Source organism: Lithobates pipiens, unplaced genomic scaffold, assembly GCF_037356315.1.
Source record: "Lithobates pipiens isolate NorthernLeopardFrog02 unplaced genomic scaffold, aLitPip1_a1.2 Scaffold_23, whole genome shotgun sequence".
NCBI lineage: Eukaryota > Metazoa > Chordata > Amphibia > Anura > Ranidae > Lithobates > Lithobates pipiens.
Window position 1 is genome coordinate 199,280,633 of NW_027507785.1, and position 22,524 is coordinate 199,303,156.

General features: G+C 42.2%; 1 protein-coding gene across 2 annotated transcripts in view; it reads right to left on the reverse strand.

Moving 5' to 3' along the window:
* CRB1 (crumbs cell polarity complex component 1) overlaps window positions 1–22,524 on the reverse strand; it is a 171,782-nt gene that overhangs the window by 34,560 nt on the left and 114,698 nt on the right. Inside the window, exons 8-10 of one of the 2 annotated variants that reach the window (XM_077452760.1) lie at window positions 20,256–21,153; window positions 20,069–20,113; window positions 8,539–8,667 (exon numbers count right to left, since the gene is read on the reverse strand). In XM_077452760.1, the coding sequence (XP_077308886.1) occupies window positions 8,539–8,667; window positions 20,069–20,113; window positions 20,256–21,153 (1,072 nt within the window). The remainder of the gene's footprint in view (window positions 1–8,538; window positions 8,668–20,068; window positions 20,114–20,255; window positions 21,154–22,524) is intronic. The other variant, XM_077452761.1, reaches the window with a different exon arrangement.

The window sequence follows — 22,524 nt, forward strand, 5'->3', positions numbered from 1 at the left end:
TCAGGATGATTGAAGCGCATTATTTCTATTAATACATTGTAATATAAAATTAAATGGTTCAACTCACCATATTGCAGAATCAGTGGGAGCCCTGAGGATGTCACTTGCCATGTCGCCTGCCACCAAATGTGGATTGTCACTTGTCACCAAATGCGGATTGTTACTTGCCACGTCACCTGCCACACATTGCGGATTGTCACTTGCCACGTCACCTGCCACACATTGCGGATTGTGACTTGCCACGTCACCTGCCACACATTGCGGATTGTCACTTGCCACGTCGCCTGCCACCAGATGCGGATTGCCACGTAGCCTGCCACACATTGCGGATTGCCACTTGCCACGTCACCTGCCACACATTGGGGATTGTCACTTGCCACGTCACCTGCCACACATTGCGGATTGTCACTTGCCACGTAGCCTGCCACACATTGCGGATTGTCACTTGCCACGCCACCTGCCACACATTGCGGATTGTCACTTGCCACGTTGCCTGCCACACATTGCGGATTGCCACTTGCCACGTCACCTGCCACACATTGCGGACTGTCACTTGCCACGTAGCCTGCCACACATTGCGGATTGTCACTTGCCACGTCACCTGCCACACATTGTGGATTGCCACTTGCCACGTAGTCTGCCACACATTGCGGATTGCCACTTGCCACGTAGCCTGCCACACATTGCGGATTGTCACTTGCCACGTCACCTGCCACACATTGCGGATTGTCACTTGCCACGTCACCTGCTACACATTGCGGATTGTCACTTGCCACGTCACCTACCACACATTGTGGATTGCCACTTGCCACGTAGTCTGCCACACATTGCGGATTGCCACTTGCCACGTAGCCTGCCACACATTGCGGATTGTCACCTACTGGTGGTCTTTTGTTGGGTCCCAGAGTGAAGATAGGCAGCAGAGAGATGATGCAATCTCTCTGCTGCACACAGCTTCCTACACAGTGAAGGCTGAACTGGAGGGATGCAGGGCAGTGAGAGATGATGTCATCTCCCTGCTCCCCTGCCTGCTGGCTTCCTGATTGGCCAGCAGCCCTCCTAAGCCGACCAGCTGCCCCCCCCCCCCCCCTCACCCGTCCACTCAGCGCGGGTACCCGCGGAACCGACCGCGATTGGACCCGCGGAACCGGCCGCGGGTACCCGCGGAACCGGCCGCGATTGGACCCGCGGAACCGGCCGCGATTGGACCCGCGGAACCGGCCCGCGGGTACCCGCGGAACCGGCCGCGATTGGACCCGCGGAACCGGCCGCGATTGGACCCGCGGAACCGGCCGCGGGTACCCGCGGAACCAGCCGCGATTGGACTCACGGAACCGGCCCGCGGGTACCCGCGGAACCGGCCGCGATTGGACCCGCGGAACCGGCCGTGCTGTCATCAGCTGGCGGTATTCTCGGAGGGGGCAATTGACCCGTTGCCCCCCCCTGGATCCGCCCCTGGTGCCATTGCTGTCAACCACGGCAGTCTCCATTCCCACAGCCTATCAAGACTGACACAGGTAGCGCCAGTTTACAGCAAAGGGAGAATTTCTTATCTCTTCCTAAGGGCTGTACTAAGGGGATATATATATATACTAACCCCTGCACTCTGTGTATTACACACTCCTGATCTATATACACTATTATTACAGGTACTGATATAGCACTGTCGATTTACTCAGTGCTCCATATATATATATATATATATATATATATATATATATATATATATATATATATATATATATATATATATATATATATATATTGCACATTCACATCAATCCTTTTCCTCAAGGAGCTTACAATCTAAGGTCCTTAATTCACATACTAGGGCCAATTTAGCTGTATCTAATCAACCTATCAGTATGTCTTTGGAGTATGGGAGGAAACCAATGCAGACACAGGGAGAGAATGCTAACTCCAGGCAAGTAGTGTCATGGTTGGGATTTAAACCAGTGACCCTAGGTGGATGTGCTAACCACTTAGCCACTGTGCTGCCCCTACATTGTGTGTTTCATATTCTTGAATATTGCATTTTTCATGCTATATTATACAACAATAATTGCTTGCTCAGTATTCAGAAGCTATGTTAATTAAGTTCTTTTCACTTCCGCGTTGGAAGGTTTTACCCCCTTAATGACCAGGCCATTCTTTGCAATAAGGCACTGAGCTACTTTAACTGACAATTGCACAGTCATGCAATGCTGTACCTAAAAATAATTAATTACATTTGTTTTCATACAAATAGAGCTTTCTTTTGATGGTATTTGCTCACCAATGTATTTTTTATTATATAAACAAAAAAAGACCAACAATAAAAAAAAAAAAAAAAAAAACCTGTTTTACTCTATGCTGTAAAACCTATCCCATAAAAAAAATAAAACAAATACAATCACTTAATACATTTTGTCCGAAGTGTATTCTGCTATATGTCTTTGGTAAAAAGAAATTACATTAAGGGTATATTGAGTGGTTTGCATGAAGATTATAGCATCTACAAACTATGGGATATATATATATACTGGAATTTTTTATACTAGTAATGGCAGGGATTATAACAGGGCTGTGGTGTGGTGTGGTGGGAAAGCTGACACGAACTGACGCTGTAGGGAGCTAACTAACTGCTACTGACATAATTTGCTAATAATATGCACTGTCACTGTACAGTGGGGAAAATAATTATTTGAACCCCTGCAGATTTTGTAAGTTTGCCCACTTTTTTTTTATCATAGGTGTATTTTAAATGATAGAGACAGAATATCAATCCAGAAAAAGCATGATCCAAATGCTATAAATTTAGTTGCAGTTCAGTGAGTAAAATAAGTATTTGATCCCCAAGAAAAACATGACTTAGTTCTTGGTGGAGAAAGCCTTGCTGGCAATCACAGAGGGAAGATGTTTCTTGCAGTTGGTTACCAGGTTTGCACACGTCAGAAGGGATTTTGGTCCTCTCTTCTTTACAGATTTTCTTTTAATTCTTAGTTTCCCTCCATAAATTTTCTATAGGATTAGGTCTGGAGACTGGCTACACAACCCCATGACCATACTGTGTTTATCCTTAAGGCACTCCTTTGTTGCCTTGGTTGTATGTTTTGGGTCATTGTCATGCTGGAAGATCCATCCATGACCCATCTTCATTCAAGAGTCTACAATACATAACCCCATCATGCAGCAAAGTCGGCCTGTGCCTTTAGGAGAAAAACAGCCCCAAAGCATAATGTTTCCAACCTCCCTGCTTGACTGTAGGGATGGTGTTCATAGGGTCATAGTCAGCACTTTTCTTTCTCCAAACACCGCAAGTTGATGTAATGCCAAAAAGCTCAATCTGACCACAGCACATTCTCCCAATCTTCCTCTGAATCATTTAGTTGTTCATTGGCAAACTTGAGACGGGCCTGTACATGTGTATTTTTGAGGAGGGGGACCTTTCGGGGAGCTGCAGGATTTCAATCCATGGCTCTATATTGTGTTACCAACAGTTTGGTGACTGTGATCCCAACTGCCTTGAGATCATTCACAAGCTCCTCAGGTTGTATGTCCTGGGCTGATCCCTCACTTTACTCATGATCATTCTTACCCCATTAGATGAAATCTTGCATGGAGCTCCAGACCGAGAGCGATTGATGGTTATTTTGAATTTCTTTCATTTGCTTATAATCGCTCCTACAGTTGTTTCCTTTTCAAGCTTCTTGCTGATGGTCTTATAGCCCATTCCAGCTGTGTGCAGGTCTACAATCCTGTCCCCGACGTCCTTTGACAGCTCTTTGGTCTTGCCCATGATCGTGGGGTTTGAATGGAAGAAAGAGAATCTATGGATGGTTGTCTTTTATACACTTAACGAATTGTCCTTAGGAGAACCTTTTTAAACTGACAGGACAAATCTTTGTACCACATGAGCACATACTGTAGCCAGTCTGTGGAAGCCAGAATTACTGTTGATTGGTAGGGGATCAAATACTTATTTTACTCACGGAACTGCAACTCAATTTATAACATTTGTATCATGTATTTGTTTCTGGATTTTTGGTTAATATTCTGTCTCTATAGTTTAAAATACACCTATAATAAAAATTATAGACCCTTTATTTCTTTGTAAGTAGGCAACCTTACAGGGGATCAAATAATAATTTTCCTCACTGTACTAATTACACTGGGCAGGAGGGAGTTAACATCTATGCGGCCAAGGGGTTAAATATGTGCCTAACAAGTGTTTGTGTGTGTGCTGTGTGCTGCTTTTACTAGGGATCTAGTTGCTTTAATTTCCTGCTTAGCAGAAAATTAAAAAGCAACCAGATCCCCATCACTGAACACAGCTCTGTGTTATTTACACTCGTGGAGATGTTTGGGAAGATCAGAGCTCTTCCTCCTCATTGGCTGAGACAGTAGCGAGAGCCATTGGCTCCCGCTACTGTCAAGCACAGCCAATGTGCCAATGAGGAGCGAGCAGGGGCTGAGCTGCACTCCATGTGTAAATGGACACACAGAGCAGCGGTTTGGGAGCAAACATGCTTGGGTGCCCCCATAGTAGGCTGTTTGCTATGGGGGCACTTGGCAGAAGGGAGGGGGGAGGGGCCAGGAGTGCCAGCGGGGCACCCGAGAAGAGGAGGATGGGGGCTTCTCTGCAACCACTGCAAAACTATGGCACAGAGCAGAAAAGTATGACGTTTATTATTTTGCCTTTAATATCATTTTTAATAGGACTTCTAGTTGAGCCAAACATGTAAATGTTATGAATTTATCATTTATTTGTATGTCTGTTTTAACCGGTTCCCGACCAGCGCACGCCGATGTACGTCGGCAGAATGGCACATATTGGCGTACAGGTACGTCCAATCTTCAATGCTGCCCTGCCATCGCGAGCGTGCCTCGGTCAGGACCCCCGTGAGTCCGGTCGCGGGTCCTGCGGACTCGATCGCCGCGGGCATACCCGCGATCATCTCACAGGACGGCTGAATGGAGGAAATGCCGTGTAAACAGCATTTCTCCATTCTGCCTAGCAACTAGTGACGCTGATCTCTGCTCCATGTGATTGGAGCAGAGATCAGTGTTCACTAAATGAAAGCCCAACCCCCCCACAGTTAGTAACACACCCCTAGGAACACTTAACCCCTACACTGCCACCCACTGGTTAACCCTTTCACTGCCAGTGTCATTTACACAGGAATCACTGCATTTATATAGCAGTGATTATTGCAGTGTTTCTCAATTCCAGTCCTCATGGCCCACTAAGGCCCCTTTCACACATGCGGATGATATGTCCGTATTTCATCCATCCGTTTGCGGATGAAATACGGACATCCATTCATCCCTATGGGATAGCGGGTGTCTGCGGATGAGCATCCGCAGACACCCGCTATTGTCTGCCTCCGCAAATGTCCGATTCTGCAGACGGAGGAAAATCCTATTTTTCTGTCCGTCTGCAGAGCGGATCGGATGAACACGGACACACGGTCCGTGCTCGTCCGATCCCCATAGAGGAGAGCGGAGAGCTGACAGGGCGGTCCCCGCACAGTGTGCGGAGACCGCCCTGTCCGCAGCCGGCTCAGCGGGGACAACGGAGCGATCCCCGCTGAGCGAGCGGATCATCACGGGGCGGATCTTTACTGATCCGCCCCATGTGAAAGGGGCCTAACAGGTCATGTTTTCAGGCTTTCCATTATTTTGCACAGGTGATTTGATCAGTTTCACTGCCTTAGTAATTACCCCAGCTGTTTCATCTGAGGGAAATCCTGAAAACATGACCTGTTAGTGGGCCATGAGGACTGGAATTGAGAAACACTGGATTATTGTATAAATGACAATGGTCCCAAAAATGTGTCAAAAATGTCCGATGTGTCTGCCACAATGTCGCAGTCCCAATAAAAATCGCTGATCGCCACCATTACTAGTAAAAAAAAAAAAAAATAAAAAAAAAATTATTAATAAAAATGCCATAAAACTATCCCTATTTTGTAAACGCTATAACTTTTGCGAAAACCAATCAATAATCGCTTATTGCGATTTTTTTACCAAAAATATGTAGAAGAATACGTATCGGCCTAAACTAAGGGAAAAAATGTTTTTTTATATATTTTTGGGGGATATTTATTATAACAAAAAGTAAAAAATAATGTTTTTTTTCAAAATTGTCGCTTTATTTTTGTTTATATCGCAAAAAATAAAAAACGCAGAGGTGATCAAATACCACCAAAAGAAAGCTCTATTTGTGGGAAAAAAAAGGACGTCAATTTTGTTTGGGAGCCACGTCGCACGACCGCGCAATTGTCAGTTAAAGCAACGCAGTGCCGAATCGCAAAAAGTGGTCTGGTCTTTGACCAGCAAAATGGTCCGGTCTGTAAGTGGTTAAGAATATCATGTCTATAGGGCTTCTTTTTTTTTTTTTAATGCTGTTTTTTAAAGGCTAATTTGCCCTGTGATGGGCAGGATCTCCTTTTTTGCAAATGTCCCGGGCAAAGTGGTCATGCTGTTCAAAGCAGATGTAACAGATGGACAGCAGAAGGTTTCTGATGAAAAAATGATTTCTGAATAGAGATGTGTGTGGAAAGGTGGCTTAAAAATAAGGCTCTTCATCATACTGTTGACGTAAAACTGAAAGACGTATCTGGAGTATTGTTTGAAAGAAAGACTGAACACAAAAAGAACCTATCAAAGAATTATTCTGTTCAACTGAATAAACCATTTTATTTTCAAAAAACCTATCAAAAAAATAGAAATGTTAGACAGATTCTGCTTCAAAATAGTTATGTAACTGTCCCTGGCTTTATATATATATATAATGCTTTGTAGTGTTTCTGAGCGTGTACTAAGGCATAAAATAAAAAAAAATCATTACAACAAATATGTTTGAGTTAGAAGACTAGAAAAGCAACAGGAAATAAACTGGTCTAGAAATAAACTGGCTCACCGACCAGAAACCCAGCAAGTTCAGTAGAACGATGTTTATTAACCACTTAAGCCGCTGGACCATTTTGCTGGCCAAAGACCAGACCACATTTTGCAATTCGGCACTGCGTCACTTTAACTGACAATTGCACAGTCGTGTGGCGTGGCTCCCAAACAAAATTAATGTCCTTTTTTCCCACAAATAGAGCTTTCTTTTGGTGGTATTTGATCACCCCTGTGGTTTTTATTTTTGGCACTATAAACAAAAAAAAGCGTAAATTTTGAAAAAAGGCGCATTATTTTTTACATTTTGCTATAAGAAATATCCCCCAAAAATATATAAAAACATTTTTTTCCTCAGTTTAGGCCGATACGTATTCTTCTACATATTTTTGTTTAAAAAAAAAAAATCGCAATAAGCGATTATTGACTGGTTTGCACAAAAGTTATAGAGTACAAAAAAGGGGATAGTTTTATGGCATTTTTATTAATAATTTTTTTTTTACTAGTAATGGCGGCGATCAGCGATTTTTATAGTGACTGCGACATTATGGCGGACACATCAGACATTTTTGTCACATTTTTGGGACCATTGTCATTTATACAGCAAGCATACAAATGCAGTGATTCCTGTGTAAATGACACTGGCAGTGAAGGGGTTAACCACTAGGTGGCAGTGTAGGGGTTAAGTGTGTCCTGGGGCGTGTTTCTAACTGTGGGGGGGGGGTGGCTGTGTGTGAGATGTCACTGATCTCTGCTCCTGATGAAAGGGAGCAGAGATCAGTGACACTGTCACTAGGCAGAACGGGGAGATGCTTGTTTACATTAGCATCTCCCAGTTCTTCCTCCCCGTGACATGATTGCAGGTGTCCCCACAGAGATCGAGTTCGTGGGGACCCGCGATCCAACTCACGGAGGTCCCGACCACGGTAGCCAATTTAAAGGGACGTACTGGTACGCCCATTTGCCTGTCCGTGCCATTCTGCCGACGTACATCGGCGTGGGTCGGTCGGGAAGTAGTTAAAGTAGTTAAGGCTTTTAAAAACACTTGGAATTATTGATCACTATAAACAACAGCCACCCTAATAAAGTATGTTTTTGATTGCTTATGCTGGAGTCATGGCCACCCATTCAAATGGTGTTACAGTCAAAATGGGAGCCATGTCACAGGTCCCAGAAGTTTGCCCGGCCATTCACAGCGCGCAGCACAGCTCACACATGTGTAGTGCGTGCTCGGCTATGAAGCCAGAGCTGGGCGCCCACAGTTACAATGCCAGTGCTGCAGAGAGGAGGGGGAGAGGAGTGAGGCTTCATTCGCCCGAATCGCTGGACAGGTAAGTGTCAGATTATTAAAAGTTTTTGTAGCTGCTGACTTTTAAATGGATGTGGGCTCTACCTGGGGCAATCTGCATGCAAATACCACCTGCCTAGGAATGCTTACTTCCACAGACTGACATCCACTCATTAGGGAATTTTTATATTTCCATAACTCCTCCTCAAAAAAAGGCCCATTGTTTGCATCAGGGCAGAGGGCTTTTGAAAGGAGTACTGATATGCTTTGTACAGCACCCTGCTGACCCCACAAGAACAGAAGAAACTTCAGCTTTAAACATAAGCACTATGCTAAGGTTACATGAGACACATAATGTAACTAACCTTTCTCCCACAAATCCTGGTAGACAGGAGCATCCGAGCACCCCATTCACCTCAGTGCAGTTACTGTAGTTATAGCAGGTGATATTTTTCTTCTCATCTCCACAAAAAATTGATGGCATTCTGTTTAATCTGCAATTAAAACAACAGAGACTATGAAGCACGGACATTGTGAACTTAGCTGCTGATACCAAAAATAATAAATTTTGCACATTGCTGCTGCCCAAAAGCGGTAGTCTATCTGCTGTATAAACATAGGTTTAAAGTCTCTGTTTTTTTTGGGGGGTCCTGATTAGACTGTTTGGGTGCACCTGCCAGTAACTTTTTAGTACAATGATTTTTCTTTGATAGTTTTTATACAGAAAATTTATAAATACCTGAAAAAGCATTTGCCCTTGATTTAGTACAAATAAGTTTACAGATATTCGTTACATTAATACGAATTAGGATTGCAATTTCAATAAAAGTTGCAATTTTTTCAACATACAGTAAAACCTTGGATTGTGAGCATAATTCATTCCAGAAACATGCTTGTAATTCCAAAGCACTCGTATATCAAAGTGAATTTCCCCATAAGAAATAATGGAAGCGCAGATGATTTGTTCAACAACCATTTATTCATAGAAAAATGATTGATGAATCCAGCAAGAGCTACAGAGTATAAAAAAGAAGAGAGGCACCTCTAAGTGTAGCAATATGGTTACATTTAATGACAATACAACATTTAGAAACTCGCATGGTTGATGATTAAAACAGGCACATCTAAGGCCGCGTACACACGCGGGGACTGTTCGCTCAACTTTGTCCGTCAAACAGTTTCAGCGGACAGTCCGCTCAAAATTAGCATGGACGGACTTGCCCACACACGACGAACGAACAGTCCGCTGAAACCGTGCGCGATGACGTGAACGGCACGTACGACGGGACTAGAAAACGACGTCCTATACACTGCAATGCAACCTTCGGCGTGTAAATTCTTTCTGAGCATGCGCGAGACTTAGTTTGACGAACAAGCCTACACACGGGCGGACTGTCCGCTCAAACCAAGTTTCAGCGGACAGTTTTTCGGAATTTCCGAAAAACTTTGTTCGTCAGACTGTCCGCTGAAACTGTCCGCTGAAAGCCCACACACGAGCGGACTGTCCGCCGAAACACTGTTCAGCGGACAAAGTTGAGCGAACAGTCCCCGCGTGTTTACGCGGCCTAATTATGCAGGCATCCGGTGTAAAGCTGTCCACATAGACCTTCCTCCGCATTGCCACCACCATCCATATTGTTCCTTCCACGCTGCGCTCCACAATCTCTTGCTTTCAGATCGCTCTACTGCAGGGTAGTCTATCTAGTCACGATTGCAGACTGACAGCTGTGAGAGCCGGCGGCGTGGAGGATGGTTTATGTGGACAGCTTTATCCTGAATGCATGGATACTTAGATGTGCCTTTTTTAATCATCAGCCATGTGAGTTTCTAAATGTTGTACATTCAGTAAATGTAACCATATTGCTACACTTAGAGGTGCCTCTCTTCTCTTTTATACTCAGTTGCTACTCGTATTGCAAGACATCTCTCATTTATCAAGTGAACATGTATAAATACATTTTCGTCACCTTCTAAAATACTCACAGACCAAGTTACTTGCAATCCAAGGTTTTACTGTATCTTCTTTCTGGTACAATTACTTTTATTTAATTTAAGGGAATAACAATAAAGCATCCAGTCTGCCCACACAGCAACGTACTGTAGACTAGTGATGGACAAACTTCCGATGGGACGTTTCGCAAAAGCGGCCAAAAGTTTGCGAACCGCAAAGTTCGTGGCGGACCCCATTGACTTTAATGGCAGGCGAATCTTTAAAACCTCCAGGTCATATTTTCAGCCACAAAATACTTACTAACTGTGCACACATAGTCCCACAACATAGACACTGACATAACAAAAGTATTAAGTGAATCTGGGATCGACAACAACAAGCATTGTTTTTTTATCTGTGAAATTTTGACAATTCAGGAGCGCATGAAGGCCATGGAGGAGAGGTAAGGTCAGGGCAGGCTATGAAGGGGTGCAGGAGATGAGCAGTGCCACAGTCAGGGCAGCGTAGTCCTGTGCCAGTGTCCCAGTGTGCCAACCTGTGCTTGAGCCCCTCCCTCTGCCCGGCCCTTACCCCCACCTATGCAGGGCTCCACTGCGGTGGTCCAGAGGTGCCAGTCCAGTGCTGATCCTCAGCTATGTTGCTGGCACTGCCTGCTGATTGGCTTCTCCGCTGCTATCTCGCTCACTGTCTGAAACCAGCACCGCGATAGAGACTGAGCACTGACACCAGCACCGTGATAGAGACTGAGCACTGACACCAGCACCAAGATAGAGAGCACTGACACCAGCACCGTGATAGAGAGCACTGACACCAGCACCATGATAGAGAGCACTGACACCAGCACCATGATAGAGAGTACTGACAAAAGCACTGAGATAGAGAGCACTGACACCAGCACCGAGATAGAGAGCACTGACACCAGCACAGAGATAGAGAGCACTGACACCACACCAGCACCAAGACAGAGAGAGAGCACTGACACCAGCAGCGAGATAGAGAGCACTGACACCACACCAGCACCGAGATAGAGAGCACTGAGACCACACCAGCACCGAGATAGAGAGCACTGTGACCACACCAGCACCGAGATAGAGAGCACTGAGGCCACACCAGCAACGAGATAGAGACTGAGCACTGACCACACCAGCAACGAGATAGAGAGTACTGACATCAGCACCGTGATAGAGAGCACTGACACCAGCACCATGATAGAGAGCACTGACACCAGCACTGTGATAGAGAGCACTGACACCAGCACCGAGATAGAGAGCACTGTCTTTGGGGGTGCACACAGCAAAGAGTGAAGAGGGTGCAGAAGAGTAAGGCTGAGTGAGCCGCTCAACCAAGTCTGGTGCATCCTTTGACGTAATCGAACGCACCTTCTGCAATTTGTCACTTTGGCTCAAGCCTGTTGCTCCTGCCCTACCCCTACCACCCCGGCGGAAGGGCCTGCCTCTTCCTCTGCCTGTCATTTTTTAAATGACCCTGTGACAAAAGTCTCTATAGACGTGCAGTATGTATGTGGAAGAAGGTATATAACACCCCGCTTCAATCTGTCGTTTTGGGGGGCCACTGGTCTATCACACCAGTTATAATACTTTTTTCTAATTGCGTTTGTCACTCTTTCTAGTATCGCTGCAGAACCGCTCAGCAGTCACAATGCTGCACAGTGGAAATGCACTATACTATGGTTTCTATATTTGCAAGTATTTTATAGGTGTATTACACCCCTATATACTAGACATGTGCATTTGTTTTCGTCCAAATGCATTTTCGTCTGAATTTCAGCTATTTTCGTTTTCGTTTTGACAAAAACCAAAGCACAGAATCTGAAAAACGAAAGATCCGACATAAATAAATGCTTTATTTTTGTTTTCATTGTTACAACAGTTCGATATAGAATAGGAGATTCGACGACTCTGACAATAACAATCTGTGTCTATAGAACCTGTGGTCGAATGTGCCTAACCTTACCTCTATTAGTCCAAGATTATATAGAGAAAATATTCGACAGAGAAAAAAGATTTGACAGAGAGAAAAGATTCTGCAAGTTACTGTCCTAAAAAGTCTTTGGGGACCCGGGTCCTGCCCCAGAGGACATGTATCAATGCAAAAAAAAGTTTTATAAACTGACGTTTTTTCGGGAGCAGTGATTTTAATAATGATTAAAGTGAAACAATAAAAGTGTAATATTCCTTTAAATTTCGTACGGGGGGTGGGGGTGTCTATAGTATGCCTGTGAAGGGGCGCATGTTTCTGGTGCTTAGAACTGTCCCTGCACAAAGTGTCATTTATGCAGGAAAAAAGTCCTTTAAAATCACTCGCAGCTATTATGAATTGTTGGCTCTGTAATACAGAGAACACTCATTGAATTTGGGGGGATCCCCACGCTTTTTTTTAAAAATGTATTTATTTATTTTATCAATGACTTTCAATTACCACGCCCTTCAGGTCTGGTATGGATATTAAGGGGAACCCTGCGTCAAATTTTTAAAAAAAATTGACGTGGGGTTCCCCCTAAAAATCCATACCAGACCCAAGGGGTAATTAACCCCTTGCCACCCAGGCCAATTCTGAGACTTCTCTCCTACATGTAAAAATCATATTTTTTTTGCTAGAAAATTACTCAGAACTCCCAAACATTATATATATTGTTTTAGCACACACCCTATGGAATAAAATGGTGATCGTTGCAACTTTTTATGTCACACATTATTTTAGCAGCAATTTTTTTAAACTTTTTTTGGGGGAAAAAAACTATTTCATGGATAAAAAAAACAAACAACACTAACGTTAGCCTGATGTTTTTTGTATAATGTGAAAGATGATGTTACGCCGAGTAAGTAGATAACTAACATTTCACACTTTAACCACTTACGGACCGCCCGCCGTCATTATACGATGGCTCGTTGAAGTGGAATATCGTGGTTATGGCAGCAGCTAACTGCCACAACTCTGGGAATCCACTTCTTCAGCGGGAGGTCCGCTTTCAGATAAAAATGGTCTCTTTTATCACTTTTATCAGTGGCGGGTGAGGCCCTCCTCCCTCCGGACTCTGGTGACCTCCGCCGCTTAACGGAGCCGCCGGCAGTGGCAGAGGCGATCTGTCCTTTCCCCTACTTGACATGGAGCTGAGTGACGGGAAGATGCCCTACCCCTTTTTTTTTTCAAACAACATTGTTAGTTTTTTAATTGAATTTTAGTGTAAATATGAGATCTGAGGTCTTTTTGACACCAGATCTCATATTTAAGAGGTCCTGTAATGCTTTTTTTTCTATTACAAGGGATGTTTACATTCCTTTTAATAGGAATAAAGGTGACACCATTTTCTTTTAAAAGAACAGTGTAAAAATAAAAATAAATAAAAAATAAGCTCACGTGCAGAAGTGAACACATACGTGAGTAGCGCCTGCATATGAAAACAGTGTTCAAACCACACATGTGAGGTATCACCGCAATCGTTAGAGCCCTAGACCTCCTCTGTAACTCAAAACATGCAACCTGTGGAATTTTTTAAACGTCGCCTATGGAGATTTTTAAGGGTAAAAGTTTGACGCCATTCCACAAACGGGCACAATTTTGAAGTGTGACATGTTGGGTATCAATTTACTTGGCATAACATCATCTTTCACAATATAAAAATTGGGCTAACTTTACTGTTGTCTTATTTTTTAATTAAAAAAAGTGTATTTTTTCCAAAACAAGTGCACAAGATTGCTGCGCAAATACGGTGTGACAGAAAGTATTGCAACAACTACCACTTTATTCTCTAGGGTATTAGAAAAAAATATATAATATTTGGGGGTTCTAAGTAATTTTATAACAAAAAAAATTATTTTAACTTGTAAACAAGTTTGGAAAATAGGCCCGGTCCTTAAGTGGTTAAAATTGCGATGTTGGAGTTGAAGGTAGCGGAAAAATTCTGATTGTGGGACCTCATGTGTTTCTCGGGGAGAGGCCTATGTCGCAAAAGACAGAGAGAACAGGAAATGTTGAACTTGCGTGAAACCATGAAAGGTCCACCAAGGGGAACGCCTGAGGCTGACCCATACCCGGGGGAAATAGAGGGTTGTGAAGGATAGGCCGAAAAGGCAAGAAGGAAGACATGAGGTTGCCCGAATATCTGACAGAATCCCACATTTTCAGGCTAAATTGCATGAGAGGGTTAAGAGTGGGTGAGCAATAAGGAAGCTCCAGAAGTGCCCACAGGAGTATGTCAGCTGAAGCATTAGGCAGAGACAGCTGAGAGATCTGGGCAGCTAAATTATATTTGGTGATATTCGGAACACCCAACCCGCCTTATAATCTGTGCATGAAAAGAGTAGCTCTGGGAATTCTAGATTGCTTATTAGCCTATATAAAGCATAGGATCCTGTTCTGCACTAAGCGTAGATAATGTCGGGGACCTGTATAGGCAGAGTGCGAAAGTAACGCAGGATCTTCATCAGCCTACTGGTTGAAGGAGGCAAGGTTTGGTCTCCAAAATGCATTCTGATTGGTCATAGCACCCTAGTTGGTTGACAGCATCCTGACAGCTCCTTGACAGATCGAGTCTCGCGGGATGGCTCCCCGGTGGCTTGCTTGGATTTTTGCCCCTGCTTCACAGTGCTCCTGTCAATGGCTCTGGTGTGGACTGGATTAAAAACAAATGAATTTTACATGGAGCTTGTTTCAAAGCTTAACACCAGCAATGTCAGTGAGTACATAATGTTATTGTTTTCTACTACTAAAACTTGCTACACTATTGGCGGCTTGGCACCTCTCTTCCCATCCCTTTTCAAACTTTAACAGTGTAACTGCAATGAGAAAAATGCTAACTGACCACTTGTTTACTGTCCTGGGTAATGAAGGTTGTAAGCACTACAGCTGGCCTTAAATGGTTTCTTGATCTTGATTAACAACAAGATTAGGAAAAAAAATTGTTTGGTCAGAAAATCAGAGACCCCACCAGGGTCAATAACAGTATTCCTTTGGGGGGTTGGGGGGCCTTTAGTTGTTAGGAGAAGGCTCATGATCTAGGAGTCATTGTTATAGAAGCACAGGTCTAGAATATACCATACATTATTGCATGCATAGAAGCTACTTAGATGCATACAATAGATTGGGCATATATGCTGGATGGATGGAGTGCCTCCTCGGTGCTTGCTATGGCAGGAAAGGGCCAAGTATTTTGAAGGATTCTGTTCATTGTATTATTTATAAGTAATCTGTGGACTTTGTCATCTGTTCTGTAATCCAATAAATGCTTTCTCTCTGGAGAACAAAGTTGGTGCAGAGATTAATTTGAAATGGAGGAGTGTGCATTGTATACACTCCTGTTTCCATAGTAACACTAATATATACAATAATAATTATTAGTTATCACTCATATATTTACAACTTATTTGTGCCATGACCCGATATATTTACAACAGCCTGCCGTCTCTCTCTATACAATTATACAACATGAGGATTCCCTGTTGGCACTCAACTGGGCATTCTCTCAGAGAGATGGCCTTCCTTTCATTCAAAAAAAGTTTTTACGAATGGCTTTAGAGTTCTGCCTCTCGCACAACTACTTCTGGTATGATGGTAAATTTTACAACCAAAAGAAAGGGGTAGCGATGAGTTCTAAGTTTGCGCCGAGTCTGGCGAACTTATTTATGAGTCAGTGGGAGGACATACGTATTTTTGCGACCAGGAGACAGGAATTACTTTTCTACCAGAGGTATATAGACGATTTATTCTTCATTTGGCAGGGTACCGAAGAAAGTTTGAAAGTATTCGCTGATGGTTTGAATATTAATAATAATAATATCAAATTGGATTTTAAGTGGAGTAAGGAATCAATCCACTTTTTGGATGTTACGGTAATGAGGAAGCGTACTCATTTATCTACAAACGTTTTTTTCAAGCCAACAGACAGGAATAGCTATATTCCGATTCAGAGTGGTCACCATCCGCTTTGGCTGCGGGGTATACCTAAGGGACAGTTTCTCCGTATTCGTAGAAACTGCACCTCTGAGGATGACTATCTTACGGAGGCATCTCTTGTAAGAGATACGTTTCTAGAGAAAGGATATGCCTCTGATATTCTGGATCGGGAGTTAGATCAAGTCTTGCAGATATCTCAAGAGACTTGCCTCCAACCAAAAGAAAGATCTTTGGGAACGAATCATGAATGGGGCTTTATTAGTACTTTACACGGACAATATAAGGAGGTTGAGGATATTGTCCGGAAACACTGGAACATCCTTAAATTGGACCGTACCCTTAAAGAGGCTATTCCAGAAAAACTTAGATTTATATATAGGCGTAGCCCTTCCTTTGGTGATAAAATTGTTAAAAAAGTTTTGGACCCACCGTCCAGGCCACATATGTTCTGGGATTTGCCTGCCGTAGGTGTAAGGCCTGTAAATCGGTCAGTACCCATTTGAGGGGTGTTGACCAATTTACTTCTACCGGAAATAGACACAATTTTAAAGTGGAACATTTCATCACATGTATAACTACGCATGTGGTGTATGTGCTTCAGTGCCCATGTGGCCTCATGTACATAGGGCGAACGAAAAGAAAGTTATGCAAGCGTGTGGCAGAACATATTTATAGTATCTCTATTGGGTATAGAGACCACAGTGTTTCTTTACATTTCAGACTTAAGCACAATAGGGATCCCACAGGTTTAAAGTTTTGGGGCATAGATAGGGTTTTTCCAGTATGGAGGGGAAGTAATTTGGTTAGGGAAATATCAAAACGAGAAACTGAATGGATTTTTCGTGCTAATACGTTGAGTCCCCAAGGCTTAAATATAGAGGTGGACGTGAATTGCTTCATCAGTGATTACTGAGGCTAGTGTCTAGCCCTCTTTTAGGTAATTTTAGGGATTACTAATGGTAGTGTCCAGCCCTCTTTTAGGGAATTTTAGGGTTATTTGTGTTAAGAGGGGAGCTCCATATCTATTTATAATTTTATTGTTATTGTTATTTTTATTGTTTATTTGTTTATTTTTCATTTTTATTCATTTCTGTTTATTTTAATTTTATTTATTTTTATTTCTATTTTTATATATTTTTTATTCTTATTTATTTTTATGTTTTTTTCCTTATTTGTTTTTTTCATTTATTTCATTTTTTTATTTATTTATTTTCATTCATTATTATTATTATTTATTATTTTTTCAATAACTCTATTTTTATAGCGAATTTTTTAATATGAGTGATTTAATTTAGTAATTACTGAGGTATGATGGTTACTAATTTTTTGGTGCTATACACAATATTACTTGCAGTGATATGTGTGGAGAACAACTATTACTAGTTTTCAGCAAACAATTTTGAGAGGTTTGTGATGTATAAGAGAGTAGGAATATATTTCCTCCCCCTTTTTTATCTTTTTCTTCACTGTTTTATTTGCAATGTTTGTATGTTAATTTTTAATTATTGCATTAATTGCAATCTTCTGTAAATTCTTCATGTAATGAAAATGCGAGATTCTTGTCATTTTCTATTGGAGATGTTTTTAATAAACATATATATAGTTGATGTAATATTCGGAAGTATCTGATATATGCTGTTGGTAGCTTTTATGTTCTGATTAGCTACTGATACTTTGTGCATTTTAGGTAGGTTGCCTTATCAACCGATACTCTGTGAGCGGGAGAGTTAAAGGGTTCACAGATGTGTGACTGCTTTACAATGGAAGAACCTGGAATCTATCTATTGATTGCACTGAATGATCCAGCAATACACTGACGGTCAGGTTGTCTGACGTTGGTTAATGCGCTGTGAGGCACATTGTTATGGTAACGACGTGTCCTGTCATTCCCGCTTCGAGTATGGTATTGAGGGAGGCGGTGCTGGGCAGAGGGGAGGTGGGACAGAGGAGTGTCTCTGTGTCAGTTCTCTCTGTCAGTTCGCCGCCCTCTCTGTATATAAACGTATGAGCTGCGCCGCTTGGTCACGCCCACAGATGAAGACATAGTGACGAAACGCGTATGGGCGGGACCAAGCAGCTGTACGTCATCGCAGGGGAGAAGGTTTGAAACTTTACCCGGGACCCGCCGTGGACGCTGAGATCGTTTACTATCCCTGGATCTCAGGACTGCGGTGAGACAAGCCTGATCGCTCTGTGTATGATTAATGACTTGATGATTGTATATTGTGTACGTATGTTTCATTAAGCACATGAGAATTTAAAAAAAATAAAATGGTTTGCACTATGGAATATGTTTTTTATTTTCCCTACATGTGAATCTATGCTGAACGGAGTACTATTGAATCAAAGATATAGTTATAAAGAAATCAAAGGAATCTTTAACTACTATTGCTGACAACCGTATTGGCATTTGGTTTGATATAAGGAATCTGAGGAACCAATGTGTTTTGTGATGTGCCTGTAACCCTTTAAGTTCTGGTAAGTGTTTTACCATAAGGGGTGCCACTGTGTGTGAAGTTACTGCGCACTGGTGTCTTTGACTTGGAGATGGACTGTCTTTCTCATCACCTCGTGAATACTGCAATGGTTGGCATGTAAACACCTGCTTTTGGACTGTTTAAAAAAAAAACTTTTGGTGGATTCCTTGAGAAACTGTCATCTTTTTCCGTATATATATATTTTTTACGTCCACAGTATTACTGACAAAGTCCACTGCCATTTTGGGACCATCCACGCCTCTACTGACTGATGCAATTCACAGCCCTACTGAAACCAGTGGCAGAACTACTAGGGTCGCCACCACAGGGAGCCCCAAGCTGGCAGGAAGGGGGTCCACTGCAGAATATGTGAAAGGGCCCCATTGCAGAACTGAAATAAAGAGCCCCAGTAAACTTACGAGTCTTCCTAAATAAATTCCTGATATGCAACAATGTACATGTTCAGGAAATCTTCATCATTAAATATGATCTTGAGCTCCTGTCGGTGACTTTGCCTAGGCTAAATTGCATCAGTTTATTGCAGACAGGAGGAGGCATGTTTCCCAATCTCCTCTCCTCCAGTGATCATACTGCACATTGCAAATTTTTAGCAGAAGTCACAAGGGAGAGGGCTGCAGTAACCTTATGTTAACACCGTCAAGAAGCTTTGAGTTAGTATTTCAGTTCAGAAAGTAGATGCTGACCCTGTATGATGTTTGAACAAAGATTGGGCTGTCCTTTTGGACAGAACAGCAAATAAAGTGATTATCAGGGGCAGTACTGTGATCTCTGCGAGAGATAATTCTTACCTGAAAGTGTTACATTTACACATTACTTAGCATGCAAGCACTAAACATGAAAAAAAACAACACATCTAATGCTGAATAGAATGCGTAACGCTACGCCAGGGGTTTTGCTTGAGAGCTGGTTATTTGTTTGCAGCTAATGCAGGTATGTACTAATAAAAAAATAACATTACCAAGACTATTTTACCCAATGCAGAGGTTATTTACAGTAATGTTGTGAGAAATGACCATGGAGGTAGTCTCTGCTCCCCTATCTGAACAAATTTAAGAAAACCATAATTCTATAGAAAAACAAAAATCAACAAATACAAAGAGATACATTCTGTTAATAATTAGATTGATACATGAGTTTCTAATGGTACAGTATTACTGTTTGATTGATATTACTGTTTTTTTTTAAAACATCCTTTTATCATAATATAGTGATCTGCTTCTGATAACTAAAAAAATACTGCTGCTGAGAAAAGGTATTACGCAGTTTATATTTACTAAAATAATTTCATGCCTTTGTTCTGTGTACTGTGGGAGATCAGATATAGTGAATGCAGGGTCTTGGGTTTAGTAACACTTTAGTAACCTTTTGTAGTCCATTGTTGGAGAGGTAGACTTATGCAAAGTGATGCTCTACCCAATTATTAGGACTTACAGCAAGCCAAGCCAGCTACAAATGCAAGCAATGGCAGTGAAGTATCTAATGCAGCTAAATTGCACAATATACACACATCTGACTTTTTAGGATGATACATACATTCTTACCCAACTGAGAGCGGATGTTTCAAATTGTGAGAACATACTGTGAAGAGTGAAGGTACAGATGTGTTAATATATACAGGTGAAATGGCATTTTCAAAATACTGTAAAGGTAAGAAAGACCACATTGAGGTTATTTCATGATTCTAAACAAAGTGTCAGAGGTCCCCATATATGTTTCTCACCTGCAGTTTGATCCTGTAAAGTTTGCTGGGCAGAGGCAAAAGTATCCTGCTGTTCTTGGAATGCAGGTGGCACCACTTCTACACAGATGGTTATGGCAGCTATTGATGTCACAGTTAGTTCCGGAGTAACCATCCTCACACTCACACTTATAGCTATTGTGGACAACACTGCAGTTGCCATGCACACAAGGGTTTGACAGGCACTCAGTGATGTTTGCTTCACAGAATTCTCCGGTCTTCCATATAGGACAAGTGCATACTGGATGGGTGAAGACATCAATACAGCTGCCTCCATACATGCAGGGTTGAGAGGCACAGGGGTCAGACTGTAGGCATCCTATGACAACACCCTCAGGGGAGATTTTCACAAACTGTTCCTTTTGTGGTTTAATTACCAAGTAATCTGAATCTGCAAAGTATGGCAAATGTATTCCTTCTAATAATACTGTGCCCAGACATCCAGCAAAATTCCTGTTTGAGTCATTGTTGATGACACCCATGTAAATCTCTGTGCCCTCCTTTAGAAAGTTTAGATTTCCTGTGGCATGTGAACTGATCGTCTCTGGCTTTCCATCTATTTCCATCTGCCATATGGAGGACTGTAATCTGGGAGCAACCATTGACAAGGAAACACTGTGCCACTGGCTGTCGCTCACTGATCCCACACTCATCAAACTTACTGCACTAAGACCATTTCCGCTTTGTAGGTAGAAATGCAGCTTTCTGTCCTGGATACTAATTGTGATTATTTCCGGCTCTCTGTTTGCATGCAGCAGCACAGAGTCAGACTTCAGAGTGCGGAAACCAATTGTCAGGTTGGTGAGGTCCCTTGTAATCTTCCCATTACTCCTAAATATGATGCCATTGCCTTCCCCACTGAGAAATGCACTGGAAATGCCTATTATAAAACATAAAATTAAATGGACTAATCATACCACATAACAGTTTCATAAGCCATAAAGATCAACAAAGGTTGGTCTAGTCATTGACATTTGCATTTAAGGATTCCTGCACTGATTTTGAAAGTCAGGCAGGCAGGAAGCCAGATTTATTATTTGTCCCTGAATCTCACTTTTTAGCATACAGTAGGGAAATCAACAATTTGTCTAAGTCTTTCTAACAGGCACCTTTTCCTACCCTGGGGCAGCAGCAATCTGGAAATGCATGCCATCCCCTGATAGAGCACGCACTAGGTCCTTAAGGGAGTAATCCCAGTGGATAATGTCCCTTATATGACCTCTTGAAACAGTAGAAAATAAAGCAAAAAAGATAATGCTAAGAAATTAATGGAGCATATGCGTTATTTTGATTATGACAGCGACTTGTGCCAAATTCAGGTAGTTCTAAAATGCACCACTTTAACATTGTGGTGCAAATTCAAAATAAAATACCAACAGTTCATATCTTATGAAAGGTGAGCTAAATAAAACCAATTCTCTTTTGGAATACAAAAAGACCCTGGTGCAGACAGATTTTGTGAAAGTATCTCATGTGGGTTCTAAAAGTGGTACATCGTGTATCAAATTCATGTACAAGTTCTAGACAGGTACATAAATTTGGTGCACACTGCACCACTTTTTAGAATGCATTTGGGACACTTTCACAAACTCTGTCTGCACAAGTCTTTTAGTTTTCTTTCCTATAGTGGATTTTTTTCCCTAGATAATACTGGATCTATGTTTTGCAATATAGTTTAGCATAACTGTTCCATTCCTGAGAGATATTTCCTATTATCTTGGGATGTACATCATCGTCGATCTTAACTATTTAACATTTTTTTTTTTTTATATAACTTAAGGGGTGTTTACTAAAATTTTAAATAGTTGTTCAGTCTGGGAGAAAAAATAAAATTCAGCAGCTACAAATACTATAGCTGCTGACTTTTAATAAAAGGAACTTACCTGTTCAGCGATCCAGCACTGTCCTTACCCAGGATAATTGTTTACTAGCCTTCAGGTTCCAGACACCGGCATCCTAACTGTGGGCAGCCAGCTATGCTGCTTTAGGCCTCACAGCCAGCTGCCCACTGCGCATGAGAAAGCCCCGCTGCATTTTATGAATGGTCCAACACTCTTCTTGGACCTGTGATATGTCCTAGAAGACTATGGGGGGGGTTAGAAGAACTTCCACTTGGCTCATCTAGGCGAGCCAAGCAGAAATTGGAGTGATTATATGTCAAATCTAGGCAGGAGAAGGACTAGAAGGACTTAAAGCAGAGTTCCCCTTTTGGATAATCTTCCATTTTAAGGTCTGGAAGAAAGCATTTCAT